The following is a 22,998-nucleotide window of genomic DNA, read 5'->3' as shown; positions in this document are numbered from 1 at the left end:
ACCTCACTTCCTCACTGGCTCTTTGTCAGGAGGACTGTTTCTTTTCTTACCACTCAAGCTTCTCCACAAAGCTGCTTGTGTGTCCTTATGACACGGGTGGTATGCTTCCCCAGAGCGAGTGACTGAGGGAGAAGTCAAGGGACGAGAGGGTGTTCTGTAATTGAACCAAGGAGTTTTCTTCCGAGCTTCTGTCAAAAGTTTTCTGAATTTTGTTGGTAGTAACCATTCCTCAGACAAGAAACATTTGCATCTCAAGTATCAAATTTATATCCTGCTGTTTCTGTGCCTTTCTACTTGTAAAATAGTTTTTGTTTCAATGCTAAATGATAATATGGGCATTTCATGATATTTTCATTTCGCTTTCAATCATTTCATGGCATTGTCTTAGTTTGTTTTATGCTGCTACAACAGAATTCCATGGATGGGATAATTTTATTAAGAACAAAGGTTTATTTTTTGTTGTTGTAGAGACTGGGAAGTCCAAGACTGGTATGTGATAAGGGCTTTCTTGCAGCCTCTTCTCGTGGCACAGCCTCTTCTTCAAGCCAGAACAAGCAGCAGAAGAGCAAGCAAACTCACTCTCCAAAGCCTTTTTATAGTGTCATTGATCTGTTAGTGAGGGCGAAGTCCCTGTAATCTAAACACCTCCCACTGGGCCCTATCTTCCAACTCTGTTACATTGAGACATTGAGAATTGAGCTATCAATACATGACTTTGTGGGAACACATTCAGCCCATAACAAACATTTAAACTTAATACTTCTATCATTAATAGTGCTTCTAATTCATTTGAAGTGCTGGCCGTATGAGCATTTATAATCAGGTATTTGTATAAGCTGGCTGAGATCTACATTATGGTGTCTGCCTGGCAGGTATCTTTTATAAGATGCATCCTGATTTCAGAAGTATTAGAATATGGGGGAAATTTTTTTTTCTAAGAATTTAAGAAATGTGACAATTAATTTTTCCTCTCAATCATGGGAAATAGAGTAGCTCAACATCTTCTGCGGGTAAGTTTTTTCCTCAAGTATTTGCTTTATGACAAAGATGAATATAACAGGTAATTTCCAAAATATTCCTGGTTTTGGTTTCATATATATATATACAAGAAAATCCTCATCTGTGACTTCTTTTATTTAATTTTTTTTAGGATTAAAAATTACTATACACCCAGAATCAAAGGCAGTCTTGGCTGGACAGTTTGTGAAACTGTGTTGCCGGGCAACTGGACATCCTTTTGTACAATATCAATGGTTCAAAATGAATAAAGAGGTAATTTGTAATGCCTTTTAATTCTTCTGTTATAAGAAGACAGAAAGACAGAAAATTAATTAACATTATCATACTAAATGTGATTTTAGGAATTTGGTTAAAGAGTGGGATTTTTTTTTTTTAATGTAAGCAATCTTGAAATCACTTCACTGTAAAAATTGTGGAAAATAGACATCACTTAAGTCAACACCATTAGCAGATATGAGCTATCACCAATCCATTCTAATATATCTCTATAAAATTCTTTAAAATAGATCATCTTACAACCAAAAATTTTAACTAGAAGATTTTCAATGCTACATGGAAAGCTAATACAATGTTATTATTTTAAGAAGTCCAATTATATCAAAAGATTCAGGTCATTCTAAAATAAAATTTGGTCATGAAATGGGAACTAGGGATTTCTTACTCCTGGCTGCCCTATGTGTGTTCCACTTCTCTGGGTTTTTTTATTCTACTCACTCATCTTTCTCCTCTCCTCTGTCCTTCTACATTATACCTTGAAACTCTGTATTCTTTTCAGCCTAATAGTTCAGGTACTTTCCAAACTCGATGCTAAGACTCCATTTGCAAATCTGAAACCAAACAAAGCTATTCCTAGTTTATGATCTTTCCTTAAATGAGGTCACCTTATGCCATAGAAGAAATTTGTGGTTTTATACAAGTCTTTTATTTCTGTACCTACATACTATTAAAGTAGAGCAACCGTGTTATGTAGTAAGAGATTGTGTGTAGGTTTTGGTGTAAGATGAACTTATGCTGGAAACCTGACTACCATAACTGGTCATTTAAATTCCTATCATCCAGTGAGTGTTATGAGATTTAATTATGTGCCTAGGCTTTTTGAGAGAGAAAAGCTAAAGGTATTTTTACCATATTTTCTGTACTGGAAAGATGCTTTTATTTCAATAAACGTCTCTTGAGGGTGGCATATGGAAAAACATCCTACAAGTATACCTTTTATAAAGTATGTTCTGACTGGAGAAAGGTAGGAATGCAGGGCAAGTGGAGTACATCCCAGATTTGAAGAGTTGTAATGGATTTTAAAATTCTAACTTAAAGTTGAGTTTTATCAGCCTGCTCTTGTGTTCGTAGGTCTGTATTAGGAGATACTCATGTAACAAGTTTTGTTGAGCAACTACTACTTTATGCCAGGCTGCATTCTAAGGCATGTTGATGCAGTAGTGGCACACAAGGTCCCTTCCCTTGTGGAGCCTGCATCCCAAGGGGAGGGATGGGTAGTAGGCAAAGGCAGTTGTTTCTGTGAGTTCACAGCTAGTAGGAAAATAAGCAGGGTGGGTAATAGGAAGTGAGAAGCCACTAAAGGGTTTAAGCAAGGGAAGTAACATGGTATGATTTATGTTTTTAACACACAAACTTGCAGCTTCAAGGAGACAGAGAACCACAAGAAGACCAATATCTAATGCCTATGCTTGACTAGAAATAGACATAGTGTGGACCTTGCACACAGCAAGGTGTATCACAGGGCATTCAGTGTATATTTTAGAGATACCTTGCCAGCCATACTCCTAGAATGGATGTGGAACATGTGGGAAAAGAGAGAGAAAACTAGGATGATCCCTGGGTTTTCCACTTGAACATCTGGGACATATTTATGCTGAGGTTTTGAGAAGAACAGAGAGGAATATCAAGAGTTTGATGTCAGACAAACTAAATTCGACATGTCTAACTGAATCAGATCGTTAGAATGTTTTACTACATTGAGAATTATGTAGTGAAGGGAAGGCAAGGAAGGGCCAGTAAAAAGATTAAGAAGATTAAAAAGGAAAAGTTATTTCAAGAAGAAAGGGGTAGCCAGCTTCTTCAATGCTACTTAGAAGGGCCATAAAGACAAGGGAAAATTTGGGAGGTTTTGTTGGCTAATTTATGATAGAAGGTATTAGAGTTTGTTTTTGAGAGTGATACAGTAAAAGGGAGAGATAGATGCTAAAGCAGAGAGAAAACAAATAAATGTACAAACAGCTGAGCACAGGGGTGCATACCTGTGGCCCAGCAACTCGGAGTCAGAGATGGGAGGATCACTTGAGCCCAGGAGTTCAAGGTTAGCCTGGGCAAAACAGTGAGACCTCGTCTCAAAAATTAAAAAAAAAAAAAAAAAAAAAAAAGTATAAAGCAGAGAGAAAATTGCAGGAGCAAGGTCAGAAAGGATGGGATTGGTGGTGAGGAAAAAACTTTTCCTCTTTTCAGCTCAGTGCTGGGGACCTGCAGAAAACTGTGATCAGGTAGATTAGCAAGAGAAAAAACTTTATACATATCCAGGAGCCTACCAAATAAGTAATGTATTAAATGGTTAGAAGCTTATATACCCAACTTAGTAAGACAAGTTTAAGTTCATTTGGCTGGGGTTTAGAGAGGGAGAGCTGTGAGCTTGCTGAAGTACTTTGCAAGGGGCTATTATAACATAGTGACACCTTTGAGGAAGCCCCTTGGCAATGTGCAAGCTGGGTGAAGCTGAAAAAATGCTGGAAGCAGCAAAAGTGAAAGAAACTTCACTGTGAAGAGCTAGAAAGGCCATTCCTTCTCATCACTTGCATGTTTCCTGCAAAGCCCAGACCTTGAAAGAAGCTGGATATGGTTTAGTTATGGAGTCTTTCCTTTTACTGAATTTTGCAGATGAGACAGTGAGGTCCCCAGGTGAAACAACTTCTCCGGGTATTCACAGCTAATTCGGTCAGAACTTAAAGTAATAGACAGTCTTGCTCTCTTTCCTTTCCCTGTTACTGCTGTTTGTCATGTTGTATGTCACTCAAAAAGGTTGCAGCTGTAGGTGCTTTCCATACTGAACAATTGAACTGTTTTAATGATAGAGCAGATGGGTTTCTGTTACTGAGCTTCTGAAAGATATTTGGAAGATAGCTTACCTCTCTGGTTAATGGATTTGTTAAAACTGTGTGGATTTCTAATACTTCAGTCCTCAAAATGTTATTGTTTTGTTGTTTATTTTGTAACAAACAAATATTTTAAAACTTGGAAGAGGAAAAAAAGGTGCTTTCAAAGTTCCATAATGAAATCATAGATTTTGCACAGCTTGTTTTATAAGATGCATGATTTGTTTTTGATGAATCATTCACTTATATTCTCTTATTGATTCTTTCACAGATTCCATATGGAAATGCATCAGAACTAATTTTTAACACGGTACATGTAAAAGATGCAGGTTTTTATGTCTGTCGAGTTAATAATAATTTCACCTTTGAATTTAGTCAGTGGTCACAGCTGGATGTTTGTGATGTGACAGAAGTAACAGAAAGCTTTAGGGGTAAGTGACAAAAGAAGATTAATGTTGGTTAGTAGGTTGCCTTATTTTATTAATGTATTTTTTTAGTGGCACAGGGTATTTTTTTTTTTATTTTACTATTTACTTTAAAATAACTTCAAGGCTGGATTTGTGGCTCAAGTAGTAGAATGCTTGCCTAGTAAGCTCAAGGCCCTCAGTTCAAACCCCAATACTGCCAAAAAGTAAAAATTAAATGAAAAGTAAAATTAAACAAATAAATAAAATAGAAATTTAAAAAAAAACCTCAGAATATCAAATAATACCTAAAGTTCAACAAGTCGTTTATCCAATACAGTGTTACTGGACATTAAGATTTGATCCCACAGGGTTTGATTGTCTTTCTTGTGTACATGGCTGCACCTACTCACAGATCCCTGGTCCTTGCTTCTGTGCTCTTCAAACTTGCCAACTTTCATGTCCTGGTGCCTTTTACCCATGGCATCTATAACTCAAATTTATTTTTTCCTTATTACTTCCAGTTTCCTGAGTATGCCTGCCTGTTAACTTTGTTTAACCCAGAATTTCTAAACCTACTTGTCCACCATACTCTTTTATCCACAGAACATCTCTTCATAGTTCAGGGAGTACTATAATTTTGTGAAATATAGTGTAGAGATGTTTTTAAAGGTTGGAAAAACTTAAGTATAAACTTGGGCATATCTATTTGCTTAAATTATAGAAAATTTTTGTTTCTATGTTTAACCTAGAGATTTTATTTTTTTTCTTTTAATTTAAGGAAATGTGGATGGCATCTCAGAATCCAAGTTGCAAATCTGTATTGAACCAAGGTCCCAAAAGCTGGTTCCAGGCAGCACATTGGTTTTGCAGTGTGTTGCCATTGGAAGCCCTATTCCTCACTACCAGTGGTTCAAAAATGAATCACCATTAACACATGAGACAAAAAAGCTATACATGGTAGGTAGTCAATTTGGGGAGTTAAGTAAAACAGGTGGTAAAATTAAAACATAAACATTAAACTCATGTGTTTTAGAGTGTTATAATGTTCAAGTCCCTTGTGATTTAACATTAATTTATTCTTAATATTTGCAAAAGTACTATAATTCAACTTGTCTTCTGTGTAATAAAGTGTCAAATATTATATCAAACTCACCACTATTAAGATCATTATATCATTTGCTTGCTATTATTTATCCTTCTGAATGGAGATAATCTAAGAATGTCTAAAGCGTTCGAAATGTTATGTTTAAATACAAAATGATTTTTCTGTAAACCAGTTTAAATTAAATTTGAAGGGAAATATGAATGTTTCTGCTATTGATGTAGGTGCCTTATGTGGATTTGGAACATCAAGGAACATACTGGTGTCGTGTGTATAATGACCGAGACAGTCAAGAGAGTAGGAAGGTAGAAATCATCATAGGTAAGCAGTATTACTCAGTGTTCTGACAAGGGGGTGTAATGTAACTAAATGTGAAATGTTTAAGCAAAGCAAATTCTACTACTTTTCCCCATAATGCTTAGTAGTGTATTAAGTATCAGAAGTTATATTGTTTCGTTTTGCTTTCCTTGGACTGAGGATGGAACCCAGGGCCTTGCACATGCTAGGCAAATGTTCTACCACTGTTCCACCTCCCTAGCCTACATGTTAGCTTGTTCATATAGAAATGTTAGAGTATGCATACTAAATTTATAATGTAGGCTCATGTACAAAGAACAAAAAGAAACAAAAAAATTTGTTTTAATTAGATCTTATTTTTTTAATGTAATTTATGTTAAACATTATGTCAAAAATATATTCTTTAAAGCTTTGAATATGAAAGTCTTGATCTGGTAGAAAAGACTTTTTTTTCCAGAAGAAAACAGATTTATTAAGACACCATTAAAAGAAGAGACATTGGCAGGTGGCTATGCAAAGGAGCATAGCGCCTGGTGGAAAAGATTTTTGATGAAATATAACACTATCACAGACACATAAAGGAAAAAAATGAATGTCAGTACTCCCCATGATGAATTGCATGACTTGGCAGTTTGTTCTGTTTACATTTAATGCGTTTGTAGCTATGTTGCTAATAGTAGGAGATATTGATGAGGGTGTTGGTTTGACAACATATTTCTGTGATATTTATTTCTGTTTGCTTAATGGCTGCACTTCCTAAGATCATGAGTTACAACATATTCGAATTTGTTTTCTCTGACAAAAGGAAGAACAGATGAGGCAGTGGAGTGCACTGAAGGTAGTATAATCAAGTCTCCTGCATGCTGGTTACTCTGGGGATCGTTGGAGTACTCTAGCTTACTGAGTGCAGTGATGAAAAAAATACTAGCTGTAAGAAATTATTTTGACTGAAGAATGTTAATCTTTGAGGTTTTACAAATTGCCACAGATACCATTAAGCTGACACACTACTGAAGTAATCTTCAGTTGTTATTTTTTATGGCATATAAGAACAAAGCTCCTCATAACATGTTTTCAGAAATGAATATTTTCAATTCTTTTTTGAGTCAAGGTCTTACTATGTAGCTTACGATGCCCTCAGACTTAACATCCTACGTCAGCCTCCCGAGTGGTGAAATTACAGACATATGCTACCACACCTGGCCATTTGCACTTAATTTTTAACGTTAAATTTTATCTTCAGAACATGTATATAAATATCTATTTTGCCATAAATATTTGTTTAGATTATTTTATCTCTTAACCATGGATAAGATGCCCCTCAAATCTAAATGTAGCTTCTATTAAAGTTTCAGGACAGATTTATTGTTCAGCATGTTTTATCAAATATTAGATATTCTGAAAATAATATTGATAAGGAACTTTTCAAGCTACAATGCTGTTGGCTAATCTACCATGGCACCTTTACTATCTAAAGAGAACTGAATATATTTCAACATAAACTTCTAACTTCTTTTTTTTTAGTTGGACTGCAGTTTGAGCTCAGGGCTCCATGCTCCCAAAGCAGGCGCTGTGCCACTTGAGCCACACCTCCAGTCCATTTTGCTCTGGTTATTTTGGAGATGGGGTCTCAAGACTTATTTGCTCACTCTGGCCTCAAATCATGATCCTCCTGATCTTAGCCTCCTAAGCAGCTAGGATTACAGGCATGAGCCACAGGCACTCAACTCTAATTTGTTTTTATTAACCAAAGTATTGTACTTATATTATAATGAGTAAATACTAGAACTTGGATTACCTTTCCTTAGTATGATGTCACATTTGTTTGCTAAATTAGGGGTTTGGATAGCAAAGTATTTTTTTCAGTTGCTGCCTCTTCAGACTATTGCATAATCTTGAGCTCTACTTGGGTAAAGATGGAAAATAATGTTAAAATCTTATGTTTCTTGTCTTTTCTGTCATTCATATCTCTATGGTATCATTTAAAAATACTAATAATTATCCTAATACGTAGTCGTTAACAAGAATCTCACATAAGAGTTCTAATCCATGATCTGTTAACCCTACGTGAGAGAACTTTTCTTCGTCTCTGACTCCTTTTTTGCCTAGTGCATGATTTTTTAAACTTCCTAACCTTGGAGGTCTCTAAGAATAAATATAAGCAAGCACCACTGTTTGGCTTCAGGGTGAAGCATGTGATCATCACCCTGCCATGCTGCTGCTATACCTGCATGACTCACTGTATGAAGATAATATAGCACAATGCACTGTAAGCTGTTGAATAATAGGGGAGCAGGGCGATAGAGGAAGAGTAAGTGATGGGGAGGTTACTCTCATTGAAGCATCATATATACATGTCTAAAATGCCAAAAACCCCTTGGACTATCAATATACACTTTTAAAAAATGAAGGACAGGAAGGTAAAACAGGTCCTTTCTTGGGGAGGAAAGGGCATACAGAGTGGGTGAATGTGGTGGATCTATTTTGTACATATGTAGAAAAATAGAATAATAAAATCTGTTCAAATAAGTTCTAAGAAGCAGGGAAGGGAGATAAAGGAAAACAATGGAAGGGGTGAATCTAATTAAGATGTACTGTAAGTACATATGTAAATATCACAATGTATCCCCTGTACAACTGTTACATGCTAATTTTAAAAATGCAATAAATTCTTAGGCAAAAGAATAATAGTTTTCAGATAACTGTTCAGAACACATAAAGGGTTTGGGGATATAGCTCAGAGGTAGAGCTCTTGTCTAGCATGCACAAGGCCTTGGGTTCAATCACCAGTGCCACCAAAAAACAAATAAGGGGGTGAATTCAACTAAGATATATTGTAAGAACTTTGGTAAATATCACAATGTACCCCTAGTACAACAATAATAAAAAAGAAACAAAAACACACATGGAGATGAAAATCCACCTATGAAGTTGCTCTAAAACTTTCAGATGGAAAATTAGAACCAACTTTTTTTCTCAAAGCCTACAAAATTTAGACATTTTACAGTTGATGGATTGACAGGAATTGTGAACAGTGTCCTTTTTGTCTTTTCTTCAACCACAGAACATGATATCCTGTTTTTCATTTTATGTATTTCTTGATTAGGACAAGAAGTGGCAAGTAAATTTCTAGTTTTATGGCAGTGAAGCAATCCTGTATGAAAACTATAACAGCAAATACAAACTTTAAATGATCATTTAGAAAGCCAGAGGAAGGAGCCCCCAAAACAGAACACAGACTGACAAAAGCATCTAACTGTATTCCAAGTACATGAACCATCCTCACTGAAGAAAGGTGGAAGAAGATGCTGACCTCTGTAACTGCATATAATCCAGTCTATGAGACTGAAGGCCATTGAAATTGTACATACCTCATGCTGTGGTTGATATCATTTTTAGACTGACTTTGTCAGTCTAAACACCTTGTAAATGCTGTAACATTTACAATTTATTGTGAATGTTAAGTTTTGCCTTCTTAAAACTTTTATAGAAAAAATAGATGATGACCATAATGTCATGGACATTTACTTGGATTATTTTAACTAGACGTTAGCCATGATAAAATGACCCACAGGGGGTACATGTTAATTCTGAAACAGGTCTACCTTCTGAAAGCACGGCACGTCTTGAGAAATGATTAGTCTAACCATGAGAAAAACATCAGACATCCCAATTCAGGGACATTCGATATCTGGCCAGTTGCTGCTCAAAACTGTCACAGTCATCAGTAACAAGAAATGTCTGAGCAACTGTCACACCAAGAGGAGCCTAAGGAGACACAGTAATGTGTGTATTATCCTAGATAGAGTAACAGAACAAAAAAGAACATAAGTGGTTCATTAGTCATGACAAATGTATCATCCTACATAAGATGTTAATAATAGGGAAACTAGGTTTGGGGTATATGGAAACTTTCTGCACTATCCCTCAATAATTCATAAATCTTCCAAAGTTCTAAAATTAATCATTTGAGATTATTAGTTTCAAGAAGTTCACATTTGAGGCCACAGACAGACCTATCTCTTGATTCTTTTTGTTCCATAGTTGGTCAGAATATCTAAAACTTTGAACAAATTATGGATGAATTTATTTGGCTTTTTGTCATTTAATGAAAGTAGCAATAGCTTAAAGTCCTAAATGACATCCACAGCAGTATTCTTTCCTATTTGGTATTTGCATGCCTTCTTCATTTGATTTGAAAAGTTTTAAACTGATAAAGCATTGCAACATGATTTAGCAGCTCAAAGATTTCATTGTGATTAAGTTTTAGTGTTTGTATTAAACTAGCATTTAGATTATTTAAAAATTAATCTATTTTATCTTACTTTGTTTTAGATGAATTAAATAATCTTGGGCATCCTGGTGAGTAATACAAATAAAATGCTTTAGTTTTAGATTGTTAAGTTGAATATAACAAAGATACTGTAGATACTCTCACAACAGTAATCCTCCTAACTTTTTTCTTTGTTGAAATAATATAATTTAGGGTTGAAATTCTTACTTACATGAAGTTCAATGTCATGTACCTGAAATGTAAAGAATATTCTTGATTATAAAATCATAAGAGTAGGAAAGTATTTGAGGCAACATAAAACATCAGTAAATTTATTTATCTTGTGGGTTACTCCTTCTTTCAAAAAAGGAAGTAATGGACATTCTGATAGACAGTGATGGAACCTGTGAATATATTTGAATAAAATCATACAGAAAGGCATTAAAAAGGCAATCGTGTGATTTAATATTTGTAGAAAGCCCTGTTTTTTCTCTCATGCACTTTTTTTTTTTTAATCATGGGCCTGGGGTTTGAACTCAGGGCTTAGCACTTGCAAAGCACATGCTCTACTACATGAGCCATACCTCCTGTCCAGCTATTTTGCTTAGTTCCTTTCTTTCCCTTTCTTCCTTCCTTCCCTCCTTCCTTTCTCTCTTTTCCCTCTTCCCCTTCCTTCTCTCATTCCTTTCCTTCCTTTCCTTCCCTTCTCCCTTTCCTCCTTCCTTTCTCTCCTTCTTTCCTGCTTCTTTCCTTTTCCTTCCCTCTTCCTTTCTCTCCTTTCCCTACTTTCCTTCTTTCCTTTCCTGCTTCCTTCCTTCTTTCCTTCCTATCCTTCCTCGCTTTCCTCCTTCCCTCCATCCTTCCTTCCCTCCACTGGGGAGTGATCCCTATGCCTCACACATGCTAGGCAAGTGCTTTACTGTTGAGCTATATCCCCAGCCTCAGTTTGCTTAGTTTCATATTTCGTTAATAAACATCTCTTATTGTAAATACTGTTTGGGCTATACTGTAATTGTAAGCAAATTAGACAAAGAAGAAAGCCACCATTACCAGTATATCTTTCTGCTTGCTGTAGTATCCTCAAATTCATGCAAAGCCTCAATGAGACTTGCTTCAAGCACCCACACCTAAATACTGTTGAGAATCATACTAGTAATTGTTTCTCTTGGTATAGATAGAATCTCATTTCCTAAATTTGTTATTTCTTGCCCTTTAATGAACACCGTGATTTTATAAAATCTTTTGCACATGCCTACCACCAAGCTTCTAAAATTTTCCTGCTCCCCTCTTTCCTTATTTCCCCAGAATCAGACCAAAAATTTGATTCTAAAAAGAGTGATATGTGGGGAAAGTTTATAATAGGCTCCCGTAGCAGTTATATTACTAAACATGCAAACAGAATTGCCCTCCCTATAGTAGGGGACACGCCGTGGCCATGGATTGAACTATATCTTTCCCTGCATCTCTTGATGGTAGTGCTCCAGGGTGGGAGGAACTTCATTCTATATAGAGTAGTGATGAAAGTGTAGAATCAGGAACAAGATGCCTTTAGTTACAATCCAGATTTGCTACTATTAGCTTTACAACTTTGAGCAAGTGACTTAACCTCTCTATACTTTGGTTTATTTATATAATAATATAACATACCAAATAGGGTAGAGTGAGATTTTAAATCTGTTATGTATAAAGCATGCTGAATTGTGCCAGCCAATGTGTCCGTAAGTGTTAATGACTGCTGCTACTACTTTTTATTAACACTGCTGCTATGCTTACATTATAATTACTATTAAGGTGTTAAGGATTATCCTCAGCTATGTAATCAGTTACCAGAGGAATTCCCCTGCTCAGTTCCAATTCTGTCCATCCTGAATTTTTATCAAAAATCTTTAAATTGTAAGTTAGCTGTTACCAACTGTAGTCTATATTTTTTCCTTTTAAATTATGTTTCTCTAATTGATTTGAAATATTTGTACTTATTTATATATTGTAACCTGTAATTGAACCTTCAAATGTTTCTCCTCTAATTATTTTGAAATGTATAGCTGTCATAGAGTGTAGTTGTCCTATTGTGCTATGTAACATTAGAACTACCTGCCCTTTTCTTTGTTTAGGTACCCATTTTCTCCCCTCTCCCTATCCCCCTGCCTTTCCAGCCTCTAGTGAGCGATGTGTTTTAATGATGTTACTCCTGTTTTTCTTCATTGCTTTTCTTCTGTCTTTAACTCTGAAAATATTTGTCATGAATAATAACATCTTTTTTGCTTTTTTATCTTTGTGTAGATAACAAAGAGCAAACAACTGACCAGCCTTTGGGTGAGTAGAGTTTAAAGTACATTATCAAATATAATTAAATATGTAAGTATATTTTGATGACTATGAAGGGATTTAAAATATTTTATCTTGTTTTTATAAGTATTTGGATAACACTGGGACCAAATTTTTATTTCTGATATTTTAAAAGAAACTATAAAAGAAGAGGCTCAAAAAAATTACAAATTACATTCATGTGGTCAAGTCAACTTCTGCGGAGTGATTTCTGTGTTTCTGGAAACGTAAGCAAATATAAACAAAAAGCAGCATGTGCATGTTCCATAGTTCAGAGAGAAAGAAGTAATTAACACTCTCAGTGGTGTAGGGCTTAAGAAAACTCTATAAAAGTTGTAGTAAGCTTTGGAATTTGCTTTCCTGTTTTCTCCAGTGGGAAGAAAAGGATTTAAGATACAGTGTAAATGGGTTGCAGTTAGGGAATACCTTGGAGGAGAAAAATATAAGGGAGAAAACCAAGAAAATAGGAAAAGATAATGGAGATTCATAAAATAAAAAAGATTAACATTTAAGGGTAGTAAAAATAGTCAACATCTTGATCCTGGCAGAAATAAGGTAAAATAATTTCTAAAATTTGTTCACAAAGCTACTAAAGAAGTGATTGATGACTTTCAATGAGATGTTGAAAGAACCTACCTAACATGAGTCAGTTGCTGAGTTGTGCCAGGGATTCAAATATGGACAAAGTGCATAGTCTAATTCAGAAGTGAACAAGGGAAGACATAGCAAATTAACTTGTTAGAAGAAAGTGGTGATCTGAGATTAACTAGATGGCACATATAACTCACAGTTCTTAAAAAGAAAGGAAAATATGAGAATATTCACATTAAGAGGAGGGATAACCTAAGACTGTTCTAGTTAGAGGTTAGCATATGCCATCAGGACAATTTATGGAACAAGTTCCTTGAGACCCCAGGGATTTGGGCCAAGATAAAACAAAAGAGAAATTGGCTTTAATCAGAATGTTAAAACTTTTTTTGGCAAATAGAAGGAAGGAGAGATTGGTGATTTGTTAGGAAGTTGACAGTTTTCCTTTCTAGGTAATTCTGCACAAAGGATTGAAGAAAAGAGGAGAATAAGACTGAATATAAAACTTAGACAGTGGCACAGGTTTAATGGCTTAAGGAAATGAAAGCTACAATATACAAGTAAAAGAATATTGGCAATAGTCAAACGAAGACTTTTAAAAATTAAGAGTTTGTAATGGTACAGATCAGTTGTGTGGTTTTTCTGTAGCAGAACTCAGCTTTAAAGCTGAGAAGGCAAACTGATAAACGGGCCCTTCTGTCTGTTTCTGCATGCAGGCACTGTGGTGATCACAGTTTTTTAGGGCACATCCATAAGGAGCAAGGGAGTTTGGGATTAGAGGAATTAACCAAAGGATAAACTGAATAGGGAAAGAAAGCCTTGAAAAGATTAATGAGAGGGGAAAAAATAGGAGATTAAAAGATTTCACTGAGTTGGAAGAAAGGTGTGCAGAACAAAAATGTTAAAGAATCAGATGTTACTGTGGTTATAGAAAGAAAATGCATTATTTGAGATTTTAGAGGTACAGCAGCTTAGGTGACAGCAAGGTCCAGGGTTTTATTGTAGAATTGGGTGACATTGAAGGTGAAAGTGCTTAATGTTGAAAAAGAATGGACTATGAATTACTGCTTTTGAAAATATCTGATGGTAGGGCACGGTAGCTCACGATTGTAATGCCAGCTATTTGGGAGGTGAAAATAGGGGGATCACCATTCAAGGCCAGCTCAGGCAAAAAAAGTTAGTGAGACCCCCATCTCAACAAAGCAAGGTGGAATGGTGGCGCACACTTGACATCCCAGGTACATGGAAGGCATAGGTAGGAGGATTGTGGACCAAGACAGGCCCCAGGTAAAAAGAAAGACCCTATCTGAAAAATACCCTATAGCAAAAAGGGATAGGGGCATGGCTCAAGTGGTAGAGTCCTTGCTTAGCATGCACAAAACCTGAGTTCAAACTCTAGTACCACCAGAAAAAGCTGTCTTAAATAAAAAAAATTATATTTCATTTATAGTGATAAGTTTTCATGTATTCCAGCTTCATTATCTTTTCTCACTTGTTAAAAAAGACCTATTAAAATAATATTCTGGGGACTGGGGGGGCATGTCTCAAGTATAGAGTACCTGCCCAGCAAGCACAAAGTCCTGAGTTCAAACCCCAGTCACACCACACACACACAAAAAATCAGTTTTATTATCCCTCATAACTCTGTAGGTTGATTGGTTTCTACAGCTGGTTCTTCTTCTGGTCTCTCTTGGGGTTTCATGTGGTTGCATTTGGTGGCCAGAGCTACAACATCCAATGTGGCTTCACTCACATACCTGGTACCCTAGTGGGGACTGATGAAAGATTTCCTCTTCCTTCTGTCCTTCCTCCCATACTAACTGAGTTACTGTTTTCTTTGCATGGTGGCTGGATCCCAAAAGATGAAACTGTCAGGATTTCTTAAGGCTTAGACCCAGAACTGGAAATGTCACACTACATTAGGTTGCTCAGAGAAAGTCACAGGGAAGCCCAGATTCAGGGGTGGGCTGACTGTACCACACAAGGGCAAGAATACCATAGCTTCTCAGGGGCCTGCTGTTACTGCAGCTGGACAGGTAAGCATAGACTAGAATGTGAATGGCCCTGTATCCCAAACTGAGGAATTAGGACCTTATTTTATTAGGATGCAGAGAAATCCCCAGTCTGCCCAAAAAAAAAATTAGAAAATAACAAGCATTATATATTCAGCCAATCAGATTTGGTGCTAATACTCAAATTTCATGGGTATCCAAAAATCCAAAGGCTTTTTATTTAACAAAGAGTAACAATGTGTCAGGCCCTTTTCTAGGTGTTAGGGAATATGAACTCACTTTGGATAAGTAACATAGTTAAGTTATTATTAAAATAATAATAACGAAATAATATTTTATTATTAACTCAGTATTGGTATATATAACATTGTATCAATTTTTGAAGAATCCATTGTATTAAATTCCCGAAGATATCTGGGAACATGTAGTTAAACTGTATTTCTAAAGTGGTATCATTATTATTCTTTTGCAAATCAACTATTTCCTTTTTTTATTTTGGATACTGGGAATCAAACCCAGGGCCTCACACATGCTTACTATGGGTTCTACCACTAAGCTACACTCCCAACCTTACGTTTACTTTTTCAAATAAATGGTTAGTGTTCAAAAACTTGTGGGTGGCTCTTATAGTAAATGTTTTCATAGAAAATTTCTTGCATTTATCACCTGAAAGCCATCATAAATTGCTTATTTAGCTAACTTTTTGATGTTTTCTTTATTCTTTTCTCTTATCTCCTCAAATGAAGATTTTACTCTTCCTTTCTCTGTCCTATCTCTAAAATATAACTTTCCCTTTCTACAACCAATTTCCTGGAATGGGTCTTTGTCATCTTATTTCAGCTACAGCCTCTGCTTTTCCATTCTCATTTCACCCCATTCTCCTGTGGCCCAGGAATTGATCCACAAGTAGATTGAGCAAGGTAAGATTTACTTACCCTCTGCCTTTCTTACCATTACATTTAAGGAAGTGCTCTGTAAGACAGCTTAGGAAGTGGCTTAAAAAAAAATTGCCATTGGGGAAAAAATCTTACAAGTATTACAGACAGTTATTGATACATATGTTTTAATACATAGTTCTTAAAATGTTGAACTCTTGCATTTTGTAAAATGTGCTTTCTTTCCTAAATACAGTCATGCATCATTTAATGGTAGGGATACATTTTGAGAAATCTACTGTTAGGTCATATAGGTCAATTACTCAATATGGCCTCAATGTGTTCAAGAAATACAGCAAACACAAGATGTATGAGGCTACTGCTAGCATAACACACCATACTATTGTACAGTTAGTTTCTTTCTTATAAGTACGAAGCATATACTTTACAATATCAAAGATTAATTTAAAAGTTTTTAAAATAACAATGAAGCCAGGCACCAGTGGCTCATGCCTATAATCGTAGCTACTTGGAAGGCTGAGATAGGGAGGATCACCGTCAAGGCCAGCCCAGGCATAATAGTTCTGGAGAACCCATTTCCAAAATAACCAACGCAACATGAACTGGTGGTGTGGCTCAAGCGATAGAGCACCTGCTTTGCAAGTGCAAAACCCTGAGTTCAAACCGCAGTCCCATCAAAAATTAAAATTAAAATTGAAAGTATAGTAAATAAACCAGGAACGTAGTCTTTTATCATCATGGTCAAGTATTGTGTGCTGTGTGTAATTGAGTGCACTATAATTTTATACAATGGGCAGTGCAGTAAGTTTGTTTACAGGCCTGGCCCCACTCCAGACCCTGAAAGACAGGTACAGTGTTGAAGCAGTAAGCTGCAACTATTCATGACTATTCAGGACAGGCCACATAGCTGATTAAGCTGGCTGGTAGTTTTTAAGGCATAGGTACAGATCTTTTAATCTGTTCCCCAAAAACCTGTTTCTATCAGAACCCACTCTTTGAGAAAAGTCTCAGTGCAGTAAGTTCAGAAAATGAACTATTAAATGACACTCATATCGTCATCACATACCCCTCAAGCAGCCTATCCCAAACAAGTATTTTTTAAGAAGTTAGGAAACAGTTCATGTACTACAGAAACAAAGAATATGGTTCTTGTGACGTTCCTGCTTTCCCTACTCACTTGCTCTGATGTGACCTCTTCAGCCCCTCTTTTGAGTATTTCTTCTGTTTTACCTCTCCCACTCTCAGCGAAACAACCTAATTTTATGGAAACACATTTTGAACATTCTTTGTTTTAAATTTCGTCTAAAACTCTACTTGAATATTATGTTCTTTAGTTTTGTTACAGTTCAATAAAAGTATGTTTTAATATTAATTACCATTATGCTTTACATATTAGCTGATAAATATCTTGTGCCTGGTTCTCAAATGCATCCATAAGTTTAATTTTAGTTGTTCTGTGTTTTAACCTGTTGTATTCAGCACAGTATATTGGTCTCCTATATAAAGTAATGGTTTTAAAATGAAATTTAGTAGCAGTGAAAACTAATTTAAAATGAAATAATGCAGTCTTAAAGCAAAAATTTGCATTATAATGGTATCATTTCTACTTAATCTTTATATCCTCCTTTAATCTCTTCTCTTTTTTACAGCAAAGGACAAGGTTGCTCTTTTGATAGGAAATATGAATTACTGGGAGCACCCCAAGCTGAAAGCTCCTTTGGTGGATGTGTATGAATTGACCAACTTACTAAGACAGCTCAATTTCAAAGTTGTTTCATTGTTGGATCTTACTGAATATGAGATGTGTAACGCTGTTGATGAGTTTTTACTACTTTTAGACAAAGGAGTATATGGTGAGATATTTCTAATCTTCATTTTTATAATTACCATTCTCATTGTACAAGTTAGGTTAAGGGTTGAAAATCAGATAAAGGTAAGATAAACTCATTGTTAAAGAGTTTTATTTTTCTTACAAAAAAAAATAAGTTTGATCTTCAAATTATTCAAGTTTGAATAGTGAATTATTCAAGTGAATAATAGTAAATAAGTGACTTTACTTTTGTTTCTTGTTTTGTCTAAACATTGTTATTAGAATTCTTACCTATCTTTCACCTTTTATTGACTTTTTATTGACTGTGAGACTTACTGTATAATAAATCTTGATGACCAAATAGTAAAATGTAAATTTACACATGCAAAATGCACTGGGTGGGGGATTTTTGTTTAATATGAAAGACGTTAACCTAATTCTTTTAAATATAAAAAGTCCTGACTCTAGTTTTTAATAGGAACTAGATTTTTTTTTCCTTTGATGGTTTGAACTCAGGTCCTCATGCTTGTTAAATAAGTACTCCACCACTTGAGCCATGTTCCCAGCTTGGAACCAGAATTTAACAAGGAAATCTTAATGAATGAGTCATACAAAAGCATTTTTTTGTTTGTTTTCGGTGCTGGGGATTGAACTCGCACATGACAGGCAAGCGCTCTACCAGTGAGCTATATGCCCGACCCATTTACAAGTAAATTTTAATGGTTTTTCCTGTTTTTTCACTTAAAGTATTAAGAAGACTGCATGTCTGATAAAGAATTTTAAGAGGCAGAATATGCTGGTGGTAATTTCTTTGGTAATTTATGGTAATTTATTTCTTATAACATGTATAGCTTCAAATATGGGAAGACCAGGTCTTGAGCTCATTTGCACTGTATTTCACAGGGCTGTGCTTACCAGGACCGTGCAATAACATTTGACTGCCAGGAAAGTGACATCTCCAGGCCCATTGTCAGGCCTGCCAGTGATAAACAGAAAGTATCTGTTGACTTGTATATGTTTCAGATTATTTTACTTTAAATAATTCATAAATTAGCTTTTCCTGAATTTAACTGTTTTATTAATAATTAGATTGATATGATGAGACAAACTTGGTAGAAATTCTAGTGGTTCTCAAGGTAGAATTTCTAAAGGAACAAAAAAATGTTTTTTTTCCAAGATTTAATACAGTATTGTATAAGGAATGGGGAAAAGGCTAAAATCTTATTTAAATGAGTTTCCTTCTCCATAATGAGGATTACTATGGCAACACAAATGAAATTAGCAAAGTAACCACCTCACATTTGCCATTTCAACTATCATGCTGATGTTGTAATAATAGAACTTTTCTTATGAACCTTATGGAGTTATGACTAATGGTGCATCCATCCACTTTTACTATGAAAATAGGAAAGAATCTATTATATAAATACACCCTCTTGGGAACATTGCATTCTAGAATCAGGTGGCTTGGGCTGGCAGAGTGGCTCAAGCGGTAAGTGTATCTATCTAGCAAGCGTGAGGCCCCGAGTTCAAACCCCAGTACTGCCAAAAATAAAAGAAAAAGCTAGAATCAGGTGGCTTGAGTATATTTATATTATATAATTTATCTCAGTTTTTAGGGTACCTGTCTGCTTAAACAGAAAAAGGCTTCCAAAAATTCACTGGAAGCAATGAGGTATAAGAAGAAAATAGGACCAAGCATGCTGGTACATGCCTATAATCCCAGCTACTCACGGGGCAGAGAGCAGAAGGAACAAGGATCAAGCTCAGCCCAGGCAAAAAGTTGGTGAGATCCCCAACTCAGCAAACAAGCCGGGCATGGTGTTTCACAGCTACTCAGGTAGAAAGTTAGTGGTCTGAACCAGCCCTGGGGAAAAAAGTACAAGACCCTACCTGAAAAAAATAACTAAAGCAAAAAAGATTGGGAATGTGTCTCAAATGGTAGAGCACCTGCCTAGCAAGCATGAGTCATAGTTCAAACCCCAGTACCACCAAAAAAAAAACTGATGAATTTAGATGTTTGAGTTGGTAAAAGATCTAAAGAGTAAGGGAATTATATGAATAGTTATGTATTTTATTATTTCTTGCTGACATTGTCATCTTAGCTTTTTAATCTGAAAGCCTGTTTAAATCAGAAATTTTAATTTTACATAATAGAGAATCAGAAACATAAAAGGATGGGGCAGGAGTCCAGTTTAAGCCAAAGACGCATCATCTTGTACACAATAAAGAGGCATATTAGAGCAAAATGGCGGCTTAAGAAAGGTAGAAAGTTTTTAAATCCTACTGATTCATGTCTTAACAGGGTGGCTGCATTATATTTTGAAGTATTGTGACTATCCAAAACATCAGACACATCTACTTTAAATGTAAGTGTGGTAAAGGCTCGAGGGTGTAGGGCATGTTGTAAAGAAAGCCTCCATTTCTCTTTTGGACCATGCCTTTGCCACTAGTTGATATTCCCAGTCAACTAATGGGATTTGAGGGCTGGAGAGAAAGCAAAGGCAGAGTATTAGGAATTTTGGCATAGACAACTTTAAATCTGGAAAACATACATGCTCAAGTTTATGCCTCTATATTATATTGCCCGTGGGTTTGTAAAAGATGTAAAAGTTAAAATGAAACAGAAAAATGAGTAGTTCACTTTGAAACACAAAAAAACAAGAATCAAAAACAGAAATAATTGACTTATATGTCCTCGATAATAAATGAGGGTAAAGATTTCTAGTTATTTTCAGATAAAGAGTAACTGTTCAGCATGCCATCCGCCCTTCCTAATGCTTTCTGTGTTCATCACTGACTGCTGCTGAGCTGTGCCTTTGTGGGTAAGAGTATTAAAGGAGTCTGGTTAGAATGTGACAAACGCCTCCTCACCCTGGAGGAGTTAGTCTTTCACTTCAGAGTGAGTTCCCCCAGGCAGGTCCGAGGCTTTGGCTTTTCTGTCACTAGTTGTGTAACTGATTATTTAACTTTTCTAAGACAAAAGCAGTCTGTAAAATGGACAGAACTAAATTAATGAGGTTGTTACAGGAGAAGATAAAGTAATTACCCATTGGCACATTCAGTGTGCTTATTGTTATAGCCTATAGCCATTATTACTGTTTTTTATTTTGTAGTTTTAAATTTATTGAAGGCATTCAAGCCGTCCATTATCTTTAAATTGGGGATTTGCACTAGGTGTCTTGATAGAGAAGCCCAGCTTTCATCAGGTTTTATGTATTAAGAGTCTGTCTGAGGTTTCTTTAAAAAAAAAAAAAAGCAGGAATTTTAGAGCTATAACATAGTATAAACAATGAAATACCAGCACTATGTAATAGAAACAATATTACCACTTACCAGTGGTTAAGATGGCCTGTATCCATCTGTATTCTGGTTCTGTCACTTACTTGTCATTGGAATTTGAGTGAACATTTAAACTTCTCAATGTCTCAAGTTCTTACATATGTAAAAAGGGGATGATATGCAGTCACCTAACTGAAGTGCTTTCTTGGGTTGTACCTGGCATATAGTAAGTGCTCCAGAAGTCTCAAAATAATCCTTGAGGCAATTAAGATTTGGTAAAATAGAAGAGTCACTTGAGCAAAGTCATAGAGCTTAAACATAATCTTGTCTGTGTATATGAAGATACTATAATGAAATGCATTGGAAGTTGAGAAATAGGGGAGCAGGGAAATAGAGGAAGAATAAATAACACAGGGGGTTAATCTGAGTAAAGTATCTGAAATACCAAGGTGAAATCCCCTTGAACAATCAAAATACAGCTAAAAAAAAAAAAAATGAAGGACAGGAAGTAAACAGAGAGGGGGAGGGAAGAGATATGAATGGTAGATGTATCTCATATACCTGTGTGAGAAATTGGAACAGTGGAACCTGTTGAAGGGGGTGAATCTAATTAAGATACATTGTAAGAATATATGTAAATGTCATAATGAACTTCACCACTACAACTAATATATGCTAATTTTAAAAACTGTAAAAAAAACCAATAAGCTTGTGCTAGCTGGGCATGCTGACTTGTATCTACAATCCCAGCTTCTCAAAGGGCAAAGAACACGAGGTGCAAAGTTCAAGGCCGGCCCTGGTGAAGAGTTAGCACGGCCCATCTTGACCAGTGGCTGAGCACTTGTCATCCCAAGCTTGTGGAGGCTAAGATCAGGAGAACTGTGGTTCCAGGCCAGCCTGGACATGGTAGCATGTGCTTGTCATTCCAGTGACAGCAGTAAGCATAAGATAGGAGGATTGCAGTCCAGGATGGCCTGGACGAAAAGCAAGACCCTATCTCCAAAATAACCAAAGCACAAAGGGCTAGAGGCATGGCTCAAACTGTAGAATTGCCTGCCTTATAAATGAGAAGTCCTTAGTTCAAGTCCCAGTACTGCCCCGCCCCCTAAAAGAGAGACCCTACCTGCAAATATAACTTAAGTAAAAAATGGAATGGAAGCTTGGCTTCAGTGGTTGAGTGCCTGCCTAGCAAGCTCTGGGTTCTGAGTTCAAACTCCAGTAGTGCCCCCCAAAAAGGTTTTCTTGCTCTAAAAGCAGTGGAACTGTAGGAAATAGTTTTCCTACAGTTTTGAGAACTTGATTAAAAGTATAAATCTTACTCTTTTGAAGTGTGTAATCCAGTGGGTCAGTATATTCCTAAAGTTATACATAGGACACAATTACTTGACCTCATTTTCATTATTCCAGAAATAAACCCATACCCCCTTGCAGTCACTCCCATTCCTCTTTACCCTAGCCCTTGGCCACCACAAATCTACTTTCTGTCGTCCAGCCTTGCTTATTCTGGATATTTCATATAAATGGAATCATTCGGCATTATAGCCTTTTTTATCTGGCTTCTTAGATTGAGCATAATGTTTTCAAGGTTCATTCATATTGTAGCATTTATCAGACCTTTTTATTTTAGGGCTGAAAAATATTCCATTTTATGAATATACCGTATTTTGTTCATCAACACATGGACTTTTGGGTTGTTTTCACTACTGGGATATTATGAATAATGCTGCTGAAAGCATTTTTATGTTCATTTTGGTGTGGACTTAAGCTTTCAGCTCTCTTGGGTGTATTCCTGGGAATGGAGTTGGTTTGAGGCGTGTAGAATTCTATTTTAACTTCTTGAGGAACAGCTAAACTCTTTCTTTCCAAAGTTCTTAAATCATATTAT

The 22,998-nt window shown here is 35.9% G+C and overlaps 1 protein-coding gene across 4 annotated transcripts in view; it reads left to right on the top strand.

Annotated features, from left to right (window-relative positions):
* Malt1 (MALT1 paracaspase) overlaps nucleotides 1–22,998 on the top strand; it is a 51,221-nt gene that overhangs the window by 15,250 nt on the left and 12,973 nt on the right. For 2 of the 4 annotated variants that reach the window (XM_020170531.2, XM_074069731.1), the window contains 8 exons: nucleotides 1,151–1,272; nucleotides 4,393–4,552; nucleotides 5,307–5,485; nucleotides 5,855–5,951; nucleotides 6,733–6,765; nucleotides 10,263–10,289; nucleotides 12,481–12,513; nucleotides 17,671–17,874. In XM_020170531.2, the coding sequence (XP_020026120.2) occupies nucleotides 1,151–1,272; nucleotides 4,393–4,552; nucleotides 5,307–5,485; nucleotides 5,855–5,951; nucleotides 6,733–6,765; nucleotides 10,263–10,289; nucleotides 12,481–12,513; nucleotides 17,671–17,874 (855 nt within the window). The remainder of the gene's footprint in view (nucleotides 1–1,150; nucleotides 1,273–4,392; nucleotides 4,553–5,306; nucleotides 5,486–5,854; nucleotides 5,952–6,732; nucleotides 6,766–10,262; nucleotides 10,290–12,480; nucleotides 12,514–17,670; nucleotides 17,875–22,998) is intronic. The other 2 variants (XM_074069729.1, XM_074069730.1) reach the window with 2 other exon arrangements.

Source organism: Castor canadensis, chromosome 4 (assembly GCF_047511655.1).
Source record: "Castor canadensis chromosome 4, mCasCan1.hap1v2, whole genome shotgun sequence".
Lineage (NCBI taxonomy): Eukaryota > Metazoa > Chordata > Mammalia > Rodentia > Castoridae > Castor > Castor canadensis.
Note: the sequence above shows the minus strand (reverse complement) of the source record. Positions and strands in the feature narration are given on the sequence as shown.